Genomic DNA, 12,700 nt, shown 5'->3' with positions numbered 1-12,700 from the left:
CCGACGAACTGCTCTTTTTGTCATGTATGTTGTCATTCATTGCCAGAAAGTTTGACCTTTGTCAAGGAGGGGGGAGAAATCATGTCATCTCTTCCTTTGTGTGTGTTTGAAATCATGCATGCAAGAAAAAAAACAAACGCACAGGCTTCTTGGTCATACATTCTCGAAATCTGTCTCGCATATATATAGAACAAGAATGTATTTAGTGAGTTCTCGCTTAGCTTAGGCCTTTTTTAGCCTAGCTTATTGAGCGAGCGCTCAGCCTACCGCAGAAGGGAGAACCAGGTACGCCACCCTGAGCTGAAGCGGACTTCCCGGACAACTGGGGACGTGTTTCTTGGTTGCACCGATGCTCTTCTTCCTGTAGAATTTTCTGCTCGGTGTCATGCCTGGGAATCTGCTCTCAAATCTCTAGACAACTATCCCCGACATCCACGTTGCTCGTGGGAATTCATAAGCTTTTTTAAGCCTTTGCCAAAGATATGGAATTACTCGCCAGGGATGCTTTTGATTATCTGCAAAAACAGGTTCTCTTACCATATTCAGGTCCGTCTGCGGAACAATAGTCTTCAATTTCTCTCCCTGCCGACCGTCAACGACGCCTTCCACAATAAGTTCAATGAGGTTGGGTACGTATTTTGCATACAGGCGGTCTAGCAAAAGCCGCTCCTGCCGAGAAACAAGACAGAAATAATCCCAAAAGGATCAGTCTGATTTGTCATTCCCTGTCCCTGTCCCCTCCGCCTTTTGCTATACTCTCTGGACCTGTTTGTATGTTGCAACGTTGTATTGCTTATTGGTTATACAATTATAATGTTATATATTTACAATTATCAGTTATTATTGCACAGTTATCCAAATGGTTTATAGACTGTTCCATGTATTGTTCTTATGTTATTATGTAAACCGCCCTGAGCCCCTGGGGAGGGCGGCAAATAAATAAATAAATAAATAAATAAATAAATAAATAAATAAATAAACAAATAAATAAACAAACAAACAAACAAACAAACAAACAAATAAATAAATACAAACAAACAAACAAACAAACAAACAAACAAACAAACAAACAAATAAGTGACTCAATCGGTTTCAGCTGACAGAGGAGAAATAGGCCCCCAGGCAGGGTTCCCTCTCAGCCAGCCTTTTTTGACCTTTTTGGCCATGGAGGTACCACTGATATATTTATAGCTGTGAGGTACCAGGAAGTGACATCAGCTGGCCACGCCTCCCTGTCAAGCCCCCTGGAAGCGAGAGGAGCCTCAACTGGCCAAGGTTTAAAAGGCACCTGAGGAACATGGCATGGGATCGCAAGAGAGTAGTAAACGCATCTCCTTCTACTGAAACCCACAAGCTGTCATGTGATACAGGATGCTGTACAGTTCATACAAAAATCGACTCATGTATCCAACCATCCATTATCTGCACTCGTTTCAGATAACACTCAAGGTAAGTGTAAGCAACTGTTCCCCACCTGGCTGCTCCTTTGATTTGTCCACTTCTGCCAATAGGGCTTATATCTCAAATTCTTGGGGTCCACAAAGACCATTCCACAGCGCGAGACCGTCGCTGGGGATGCATACTGGAGGTCTCCAACCTAGAAAGGAAATGTGCCGGTTTACAAAAAAATATCCTGCGCTGCTAATGAGTCGTTTCCGGTATTGATGCCGAAGGCAACAGAAGACACAAGATATTCAAACACAGGTTTTGCAGGGATTGGAAACACTCATTCCACAAAGCAATCCCTGCAGGTTACAACCTGTCTTCGGCCTCTACTGACACCCCCACCACTGCTAGTCCGCAGGGCATAGAAAGAAGAACTGGATTTTATACCCCGCTTTTCACTGCCTGAAGGAGCCTCAAAGCAGCTTCCAGTCGCCTTCCCTTCCTGTCCCCACAACAGACACCCTGTGAGGTAGCTGGGGCCGAGAGAGCTCGAACTGAAACCCTGGTTGAGAAAGCCTGGCTTGCAGGCAGAGGCGGTCGATAAAATAATATTGAATAAAGTGAATAATAAATAAAATAACAGCAGGTATTTGGGAGCCCCCTGTTGCTTCAGAGCAAGCACGCCTACAGACCGTGGCTTCCTATCGGAATGGGCTGGAAAAATGGAAGGATGGGAGGAACTGCAGGATAGCTCCGCCTCTGAAGAAAAAATAAGTGAAAGCACAGTATGGTTCGAACTGAGCAGGGTGAGGCTTTTCAAAGGAAGGGCTTCAGGTAAGGGTCACAAAATACATAGTTAAGAGGAAAATGGGGCTGCAATAAGAACAACACCCTCCAAGATCAGAAGGGAGGCCAGCTTCCTCACCTCAAACAAGAGGGCGCAATGAGTCTGGAGTCTGATTCGCTCCCCGTTCGCCAAGGTCAGCAGCTTGTTATCGTCCATCACCGAGTTCATATTTTCGACCCAGAGAGCGTCCACATCGCCATCGAACAAAATGTACCTGGGCGCAAATGTTAGCGTGAGCACCTCTCGCGTGACGATGCATCCCCAAGGCACTCCCAGGTGAGGCCAGTAGTTAGCAGGGCCCACGAAGGAACCAAAAGCTATCAAAGCTCTGTGCATGCAAATCACCTCCTTTCTTTTTTGTCGGTGGGCTTGTTGATCTCTCGGAAAATGTTGGATAAAACGCCGTCCGTCCAGTCTCGCGTGGTGGGGTCCAGGATGCCGTAGAGTTCAATGACGCTCATGGCTTTGGGATTCAGGGTGTAAAGCTTGGTCAGCAGGCCTAGTCTAATGAAACGTCAAAGAGGCAGTTAGGAAGAGCAGCAGAAAGGGAGAGCCTCCTGCCTTAACGGACTCAGCCGCCAACTAGGGAACGGCCAGCTTGGTGTAGTGGTTAGGACTACACCAAACGCTTACAAGAAACTTGCATTCATGCTGTGTACTCACTTGGTCTGAGCAAGGCACAGGGTGCTGATGACCACCGACTTCCCTCCTCCCGTGGGCCCTACCACCATCGTGGTGTGGCGCGTCAACATTGTTTCGTACATCTGGACGACCTTATCCACCTGCCATCCAAACAGAGAGGTGGTCACAGAGCACTAAGGAACTACGGAAGGTTGGTTTTGTGGGGTACACAAAGCCAGAGGTGCCCTGCTGATTTCCTGCATACCCATCAAACGCCAAGTTTGTATCTCAAAAGCCATTTTTGCACCTCCTGTAAAATGCTTCTTTGTGATGAGCAAGTTACAAGTGAGTTGCACGTTCTTTCAGCATGTGCCAAGGTTCAAAGGGGTCATGGGCCTAGAAGTCAGCTTTATTTAGGTAGCTATTGTCTCCCACCCCTTTCAGGGTTACCGACTCAGGGTTGGTTTACAACAAGTTATAAATAATCTCACTCAAAATAAAACCAATTAAAATTATATCTTATCCACCTTGGCTGGGATCTTTATTTCTGCCTCCCCATCTCCCACTCAGAGGGTGGTTTACTTTAGGGAGGAAATGCCACTGCATTCTTTCTTTTCTGTACAGCCTTCAAAAGACTATACACCTCAGCCCTGTTCCTTCTCATGGATGCTGGTCCTGCATTGAGCAGGGGGTGGGTCTAGATGGCCTGTATGGCCCCTTCCCACTCTAGGATTCTCTTCTATGATTCTAGGGTGAGTGGAGTGTAAAAGCTAAGATCTCTTGCTGCCATTGAAAAAATTCAAGCAGGGTTTGAAAGTTTCACATGGTGACACGGTACTTCTAGGGGCGTGTCAAGGAGGCGTGGCCAGCTGACATAAATTCTGGGTTACCTCAAAGCCTGCAAATTTTTTCAGGGGCTACTCCGCATTCCAAAGGTTGAAAAAAACTGACATATGGTGTATGTAGGGAAACACAAAAACACACACCCAGATCCAATTCCATCCCTAACACAAGGAGAAAGACTAATGTGATGCCCACTGAATTTGCTGTTTGTGGGCGGCATGGAATGTGCCACTGCGTCACTGCCTGACTTTCCAAATTTAGTTCTACCCCACTCAAAATGCCCTGGCTGCTTCCCCTCTTGGAGGTACCTGGACTGGCAGGACGATATAGCCTCCTTCAGCCAGCACAAGCTCAACGGCATCGTTAAATTTTGGGTAACGCACTCGAGGGCAGTCCAGTCCAGGAAACAGGTCGGAGATCAGCCCGAGGAAAAGAGGGACATCTTCAAAGACAAACTTGGGGAGATTCATGTCTCTCAAGGCTCTCATCAGGACCACATCCTAGTGTGTCAAACAAAGAAATAGGAGTGAATCCTTTTTTGGCAAACTAAACGCACTTCCTTCAGAAAGTCTCTTAAAGAAGTATTTTAAAGAAAAAAGATGGAAATTCCTGACCACAGATCTCCTGCTTTATGTTTATTTTGTAGGAGAGTAATCTGGAGATTATCTACCATGGGACCTGGGCGGATTTTGGGTCACATCATTGGGTGCAGGCTCCCAGCTTCACAGTTTTCTGATTTTCCAGGGCAATCAATGATAATAGGCTTACCTCCTGGAGATCGGACGAGCCTCTCTTCAGCTCTCCAGCCATCACCAATACCGATTTCAGAGCCCGAAGGCCAAAATCATAGTGGTGCTGTTTAGAAAGCTGCTCTCTGGCCAACTTGTACAGCACTGTCATCTTTTTGGCCAGGATCTAGTGCACAAGGCAGAGCATGGAAAGAGAGGGTCACATTTAAGAAGGGTACATCTGCCCACCTATCTCCGATTTTCATCTATTTCCTTCACTACGTTCTCCCCTGGAATTAAACCCAAACAAATAGTGACCATAGAAACGAAGCTTGTAACTTCAGTTTGGTCTTTGCAGCTGTTGAACGCTTTTTATGTGGCTGATGTTAATTCACTGCTCACCGCCTAGCTATGCATATGGACTGGTAATGTCCATCTCAATAGATTCAGGTGGGTAGATGCTTTGGTCCGATGCAGCCAGACCAACCAAGTTTTATTCAAGGTACACAAAGCTTGCACATGAAAGCTTATAGCTTGAATAAAACTTGGTTGGTCTTAAAAGATGCCACTGGACTCAGGCGTTGTTCTTCCATTTCAATGAATCCGAAGACTGTGCATGCACACTAGAGTGTATCCCTTGAAAAATACTGTTGGTCTTAAAGGTTCTACTGGACTCAAACTTAGTTCTACAGAGCTGTAAGTTAGTGGTTCTTTAATGCAACGTGTGCTGATCCACCCATGTGCATGATAAGCAGAGCCCCACACAATGATTTGCATGTCGAAATCCATGCTTCATTCCCAGCTAGTGAGTATATAAACCTTTTGAAAGGGTCTTGGACCATCTCTGAATTTTACACTGCCTTGAGACCACTATTTTCCAATGTAATCAGCATCCAAATTCCACGTGCCATTTATCGAGTATAGAATAAGCAAGGGATGTTTGAATAAGTCCTTTGTGAGGCCTACCTTTGCCAAAAGGAACCCCTCAGAAAACAGCATGATTTCACAGATTTGCTGGAGATCGGGCACGATCACCACCACAGGTCTGAACAGTGCCTTCACGGATTCAGGGAGCTCGGTACGGCCCGCATAGCCAGGATTCATCGTGATAAAAATGCCCATGCGAGGATCCAGAGAAATTTCTTGCCCTTCAAACTGAAACACAGACCCAGATCAATGCTCCACAGAGGCGTGCCACAAAGGACAGGCATGCAAATCAAAACCACTGAAAGAAACAAAACGGGTTGAGGCAATAATCAAAGAAGAAAACCATGTATCTCAACAATCACATATAGATTCCAATAAAGTTGACTTCAGCTGCACTAAATGTATTTTATTCTTTCATTGAACCTGGAAGAAACGTCACAAAGCAGAGTTAAGATGAAGAAAAAAAATATCTTCACTAACATTACCAAGTTGAGGAAGTAAGAACTAGAACCCCGGATACGAGCCAATTGCGCAAGCCAGCTTGTTGTGGTGCTTAAGAGTGGTGGCTTCTAACCTGGGTAGCTGGGTTTAATTCCCCTCTCATCCATGTGCATCCAGTTGGGTGACCTTGGGCTAGTCACAGTCCTGATAGAGCTGTTCTCGCAGGCCAAGCAGAGGCTCCGCTATTGAGCCACCGCCTTCCCTCTGATCCATGTCTTGACGCACATGTATATACGTAACCCAAATCTACTTTTATACAAAGCCAGCTTTCTGATTGCATACCTGAAAGGTTTTCAGTTGGTTCATCAGGGCATTCCGGATGGTCTGGATCTGCGAGGAAATGACCGAAAGCACGGAGGCGTCGATCCGATTGAATTCGTCAAAGCAACCCCAAGCGCCGCACTGGGCCAGGCCGGAAAAAATCTTGCCCACGGCCTAAAAGGCAAAGGAGAATTCCAAGTATTAAACCGGGGTCCTTGGGCAGCTTTTAGGGAACTGGTCAAGAGTCACAGCCCCACTGTGTCAGTTGGGCCTCATGAATGACAGAATAGCTAGCAGGGTGCTTTCTTCCAGGGTAAGCGTCGGTATTCCTACCTTGAAATCCATGCCTTCTCCACAGTTGGTGACGACGCAAAGCAGGCCCAGGGCTTTGGCAAGATCTTTGGTTGTCTCCGTCTTCCCTGTTCCCGCCGGGCCTGCTGGTGCTCCACCCAAGTACATGGACAAAGCCTTTGGAGGAAAACAACCCGGGAATGAGGCTAGGACAGAAAGATCTGCTCTGCCTCTCCATCAACCAACGCTGGAGGTTAAAGTGGTCTGAGGAAGGATTTGGCTCAGGGAAACCTTGCTGAATCAGATCAGCAGTACACCTAGCCCAGCATCTTGTCTTACAGAACATTTGACCAATTCCTCTAAGAAGGAATGAATCAACACTACTGATGAACCATCAATCGACTAATACCTAAAGACTGCAAAGAGCAAATGAAGCACAGTATATTAAGATAGCTTTAAATGCAACAGACTAAAAAAATAATTTTGATTCCAGATTGCAACAGGCAGGGGAGAGATAAGCAAAAACACAATGTGAAATCGGAGGTTTGAAAAAAGAATCAAGGCGGTGTATAAGGGACCGTCTAAAACCTCTCTGTTATGGCAGGAGGAGATCCTGTGCTAAGCTCTAAGGTGCTCAGGAGGCCTGAGGTATTCCAAGTTTCCCGCTGCTTGTTTTAAAGAGACTTCGTTAACAGAAAAAGCTCACTATTTACCTGTGTGAGAGTCAAATAGATGCGATCCGTGAGGGGCGTGATGACCAGCCGCCCATTCAAGCCCATGTACTCGTAACCATAGGAAAAGGTGCCTGTGCATTGGCGCACGTTGAGTTCATCAGGCTCCCGGTCCCAATAAAAACGCAGTTGGCTTTCCCATTCGAACTCGCGGGCATCCATGATGCTAACAAAGAGAGAGAGAAAGGCTTTGGTGGGTCCCTGGAACAAGCGATAGGTCTTGTGTCTTGGGCGCAAGGTATGCAGACGTCTGTGAAGCTTATGTCAACGGAGTATGTGGCCAATGGAAGTGAGAGAGGCAGAACAAGCAAGCAGCACAGAGGAAAAGGCGAACAAGGAAGGAAAGTAGGCAGACAAGGACTGATTGGACCTTACCCGAGTAGTCATGAACCAAGGCTTCTCCCCAGATTCTACAACAGTGTAACTGATTCTCGACTATACCACACAACTGACGCTTCTTCCCAGAGCCCATGATTACCTGTCTCTTACAAACGTGTCAACTATATCTCTCGCATGGACATCGATGATAAGAACCGTGTTGTACTTCTTCCGGTCATTCTTGTTGAGCGGCTTGGTGATCCGTTTGACCAGCTCGTCGATTTGCTGGTGCATTCTCTTGGCATAATTCTTCATGGCCTGCTTTTCTCCCTTCTTCACTTTCCGAAAGACGTCTTCCACTTCCCAAGTCCACCACACTTGATTGGCAGCCAGCACCATCATCCCCTGGTACATCAGCATCCAGTCAACCCTACAGAAAAACAGCGTCTCACGAATGGAGAACTAAAAGCAGGAAGGCAGCTTACAATGGAAGATCTGAATCTGAGTTACATGGGCCGCGTTCAGTTGTTTGGAGTTGGTGGACAGCCTAGGCAATCCAGTGTGAGTAGAAAGCATACAGTGAAAAGTTGTGTTTTCCCAAGATTGGAGTGTTTCGAAGGGGAGCGGGTGCTGGAATTCAATTGAGGATGAAACTCCAGTTTAGTTTCAGGATTCTGGGTTGTTTGTGACATGTCACAATCAGCGTACTTTGGGGAAAACGGATTCAGGGTGATGGACCCAATCAAAAAAATGGCTCCTGCAGGAGGCGGACCAGCCACATGATGTCAGGAATCGAGATTGTGTATAACTCAAATAAATTCCGGTGGGTAGCCGGCTGGTCTGAAGCAGCAGAACAGAGTTCGAGTCCAGTGGCACCTTTAAGACCAACAAAGGTTTATTCAAGGTATATGCTTTCATGTACACGCACAAAAACTCATATATCTTGAATAAAACTCTGTTGGGCTTAAAAGTGCTCCTGGACCCAAGAGGGGAAATGGTTTGTAAAAGAAAAAAAGTTGGTTTTTTATGCCACTTTTCTCTACCTGGAGGAGTCTCAAAGCGGCTGACAATTGCCTTCCCTTCCTCTCCCCACCCTAGACACCTTGTGAGGCAGGAGAACTGAGAGAGCTCTGAGAGAAACTGTGAGAGTTAGTACTCAGATGAGCGACCACCAAGGAAGTCCAAGGTCAGAGTCAGGCAAGGGCAAAACCACTTCTGTTCATTTCTTGCACTGGCAACCCGATGGGTTCTGCACCAGCGCATAACGACCCAGGCTAAGCGCCCGAGGTGGCCCTGCTTGGAAATGCAATCAGGTGGCAAATTAACTGGACTCAAGAGCTGGCATGACAACTCGGTTCAAACCACTGCCTGCCTCACACGCTGCGTTCGACTGCCTCACCTGCTCTGATCCTCACAGTACCGATAGATGGCTTCTTTTGTAACCAGCCGATTGGTCCTCCTCATTTCGGCAAGCACGGCGGTCATCCAGTTCTCCACTCGCCCCTCGGCTGCTATGGCCTTGCGGAACTCCATCACTTCGCCTTCGGCGGAAATCATGGCGGAAGCGATCTTCGTGCCATTGTCGTCTTCGTGAAACCGCAGGGAGGCGATGTTGTCGTACATCTAAGATACACCAGGGAGGGAAAATGCTTAAGCACGGGCTTCGTCATCTAGGACTTCTGCATCTCCAGCCCTGAAATTCAAGAAGAGCAGAGCTCCCTAAGCAGCCTCTTCCTGTGCAGCCAAAGATTTGCCCACTGTTTCTCCCGCCAGAAATCGGAAGATGCTGCGGCACAGAGCACAGCCCTGCCTCCGGAAGGATTGCCTGAATGGGTGGGAGTTAATATTTTATATATTTTCCCAGTGTGTTTGATGCCTTCTGGCATCCAAGGGAGCAAGCATCAAACATACTGTGTCTCAGGGAAGGCCCACTGTGTCTCAGGGAAGAAACCACCCCCTGGCAGAGAAAGGCAGAAAGTTCCATTTGCTTATGGGAGGCTCCGTCGTGCACCTTTATCATGTGCTCCTGCACACAGAGTGGGTCGCTGCTGCCAAGAATGCTGAGCAGTTCGTCGTCTGAGATAAAGAAGAATCTGGGGAAGGCGTTTCTCTTGGCGTCCAGATAGTCGTTCAAGCTTTTCTGGCACTTCTCCAGGCCGTCGCTGATGTTCTGCAGGTCTGAAAGACGGTTGGGAGCTTCACAGCACTTCTTGATCAGCGGCTCTTTGACGGTCTCACCCATTATCTGCAGGTAAAAGAAAACGAGAGTTGGGGAAGCACTGGTCCTGAATTATGTGTGCCAAATCACATCTGCTTTACAATCTGCCAATATGACCGCTGGGGTACTGCCTTTAGAGGATGACAGACTGGGATCTACCAGGGGCAGGGCTTTTTCTGTGGTTGCCCCAAAATCGTGGATTGCCTTCCTTCTAGGCTTGCCCCATCACTCACTGTTTTCCAAAAGCAGAGAAGAATGTTCATCTGATACAAAGCTCTTGAGCAGGGATAGACAACCTGTGGTCCTCCAGATGTTCATGGACTACAATTCCCATGAGCCCCTGCCAGCAATTGCTGGCAGGGGCTCATGGGAATTGTAGTCCATGAACATCTGGAGGACCACAGGTTGACTACCCCTGCTTTTGACAACTTAAAGGTTTGACTTGCTTTGTATGGTTTTATTGGGGTTTTTTAATTGATCAGAACTATATTTTTAACCATGGAAGCACCCAGATGTAAATAGTCTGTGCAATTATTGCTCTGCACTTTTTGAAAGCCCCTATTCAAACTCAGTGACTTGCCCTTTTAAAGATCCTGTCGATGTTGTCAAATTTTTTCGCTTCCTCGGGCAGCTGAGATCTTATGTCGCCTCCGATGAAGATGCTCTCCAGATACATCCACTTCCGCTGAACTATCATCCAGACCTGAGGGAGTGAAATAGAATCGATACAAAGAGCAGATCAATGAAACCGAGCGGACGACAAAACCACCGGTTAAGCCGGAGATGGCCCCTTCTCTACCTCGATGACCTCGCCAATCAGGGAGAGGGTTTTTTCCCAGCTGTGGACGGTGGCCAGGAACGGTCCTACAAATCGGCTCCCGGAAATACTTTGGAGATTGACGGCGTTGTCGTCCAGGATCTGGACGATGTCGTCGACGGATCCCAGGATGAAGCCTCGTTCTTGTGTGCCTTTGAAGTACCTCTGCACTGTAAACTTCATACTCTCCCAGGTGTCCACTATTTCCTTCACACCCTGCAAGACAATTTAAAAAGGCAAAAATAAGGTTCGACATCCCTGACCGCTATTCTAACGCATTACTCTGATTCTCGCTGTCAGTGCATTAAGCAGGGTTGGCTAAAACTGTGGGTCTGCAGGTGTCCATGGACTACAATTCCCATGAGCCTGGCCCCACATCTCAATGTGAAGGGTGATCAGCTGGGCCTGGCTGCTAGCAGAGAGCCCATTTACCTTCTCAATACTGAGCTCTTTGACGGCGGAGCTCACGATCTCGTTGATGACATCAGAATGCTTGTGCAGCTCCATCGCAAACATATTCTCGAGAGTGAACGTTTCTGTTGTCATTTCAAAATGGGTCCCGGTCCGGTCCATCAGTTCCTTCCAGTGCCTGAAAGAAGTTAACAGGTCAGCAATGAGAGACTTCGCCTTATTGCTTTAAGACAGAACTAAACAATATTTATATAAGAGATTTGGCAGGAAGGAATACTGTAGGGAGAGGGTGCTTAAGCCCTTCTCCTCACCTTACACGGACTGGGGAAGGTGAAGCTTGTACCACCCCCCCACAGGTGACACACATAGGAAAGAAATAACCTCCAGGTTGGATTACTGTAACTCGCTCTACACAAGGCTACTCTTGACCCTGACATGGAATTCATAGTTGGTGCAGAATGCGGCTGCCCAGGTTCTGGTAAGTACCCCATGGAGGGCTCATATTCGACCAGTCCTCCAACAGCTGCACTTATTCCAGGAGAGCTCTGGCTCAGTTTCAGGGTGTTGCTACTGACCTTCTGAGCTCTACGCAGTCTGGGCCCTGTGTACCTGGAGGATCGCTTTTCCTAATATGTCCCCCAGAGAGCACTCCGGTCATGTGGTAGAAATCTACTGGCAGTCCCTGTCCCTAAAGACATCCTCTTTGACCCTGGCTCCAACCAGGTGGAACCAGCTGCCACCTGATGGAGCTATTACAGTCCCACCGGGCCTACGGTTGAGGCCAGAGCGATTTACTGAAGAACCCCCCTCTGATCCCCACAGTTCTTTCCCACTCCTTTATTTCATGTCGCTGCGGTACCTGCCATGTCCAGCAGGTAGGGATAGAAATGATGGCCAAAATGGGGAGTTGAGAAACCCCAGAAGTGGCACGCAGAAATGAGTGTCTGGAGTGTTAGAATGTTAATATGTAATGAATAAAGCATAACTATGTATTTTAATATGCTGTAAATTGCCTTGAGCCCAATGGGAGAGGGGCGGTCTTGAAACCAAATCATCACAGTAGCAATTATCCAACCCCCCTCCTACGGCATTTGAGAGATATTTGGCATTCAGTCTCCCTCCCACGGGAATATTAACCATTAAGCGTAAGCCACCATGGAGGTTTTTGCATGAAGAATGTTTCTACTCACATGTGAATCATACAATGCATTGGCCATCTTTAAGAAGACAAGAGGGGGAAAGCTGGAAGGCGGCATGCATCTGGGCAGCTTTACCCACTTCTTTATCAATACCACGGAACAGAAAATAGACAGGATCCACAATCTGATGTAGGTTCACAGGAATAAAATGCTCAGCTTTACCCCAAAACCGTATCTGAGAAACCCAGAATCAAACCTCTCTCTTAGTGCCTCATTCTTCAAATCCAGCAGCAAAGGAATGGAGTCCTTAAACGCCTTCATTCTCATTTCCAGGTGATAGGCGACGGGGCCGCTGCGGACATGCTTGGGGAGTTTCCGCAGGGATTTCAGAAGCCCCTCGATCCCCTCCTGCAGAACCTGGACATTGAGGTTCACCCACAGAGTCTGAGACCATTCCTCTTTAGCATCCTGGAACGAGGAAATGAGCCATAAGAAACATCGAACGGACTGGAAAGCAAAGTAATACAACTTTGCGGGGGGAAACTCAGCAGGCGTCAATGACTTTGGACCATCTTCTTGTCTGGCGGTGCAAATATAGTAATTTCATTTAACTGATTAATATTGTACTAGCTACCAAGTTTGATGGACAGAAAATGGGTGG

At 47.3% G+C, this 12,700-nt stretch overlaps 1 protein-coding gene across 1 annotated transcript in view; it reads right to left on the bottom strand.

The window, feature by feature from the left end:
* The window catches only part of DNAH10 (dynein axonemal heavy chain 10), a 61,052-nt gene that overhangs the window by 28,351 nt on the left and 20,001 nt on the right, over positions 1-12,700 (bottom strand). Inside the window, exons 25-42 of the mRNA XM_077308616.1 lie at positions 12,296-12,507; positions 10,922-11,078; positions 10,472-10,705; positions 10,253-10,375; positions 9,466-9,699; positions 8,854-9,077; positions 7,615-7,884; positions 7,119-7,302; positions 6,448-6,582; positions 6,136-6,288; positions 5,392-5,580; positions 4,466-4,612; positions 4,006-4,197; positions 2,897-3,015; positions 2,579-2,737; positions 2,312-2,447; positions 1,475-1,597; positions 538-669 (exon numbers count right to left, since the gene is read on the bottom strand). Coding sequence (XP_077164731.1) covers positions 538-669; positions 1,475-1,597; positions 2,312-2,447; positions 2,579-2,737; positions 2,897-3,015; positions 4,006-4,197; positions 4,466-4,612; positions 5,392-5,580; positions 6,136-6,288; positions 6,448-6,582; positions 7,119-7,302; positions 7,615-7,884; positions 8,854-9,077; positions 9,466-9,699; positions 10,253-10,375; positions 10,472-10,705; positions 10,922-11,078; positions 12,296-12,507 — 3,123 coding nt within the window. The remainder of the gene's footprint in view (positions 1-537; positions 670-1,474; positions 1,598-2,311; positions 2,448-2,578; positions 2,738-2,896; positions 3,016-4,005; positions 4,198-4,465; positions 4,613-5,391; positions 5,581-6,135; positions 6,289-6,447; positions 6,583-7,118; positions 7,303-7,614; positions 7,885-8,853; positions 9,078-9,465; positions 9,700-10,252; positions 10,376-10,471; positions 10,706-10,921; positions 11,079-12,295; positions 12,508-12,700) is intronic.

This window comes from Paroedura picta, chromosome 13 (assembly GCF_049243985.1).
Source record: "Paroedura picta isolate Pp20150507F chromosome 13, Ppicta_v3.0, whole genome shotgun sequence".
NCBI lineage: Eukaryota > Metazoa > Chordata > Lepidosauria > Squamata > Gekkonidae > Paroedura > Paroedura picta.
Note: the sequence above shows the minus strand (reverse complement) of the source record. Positions and strands in the feature narration are given on the sequence as shown.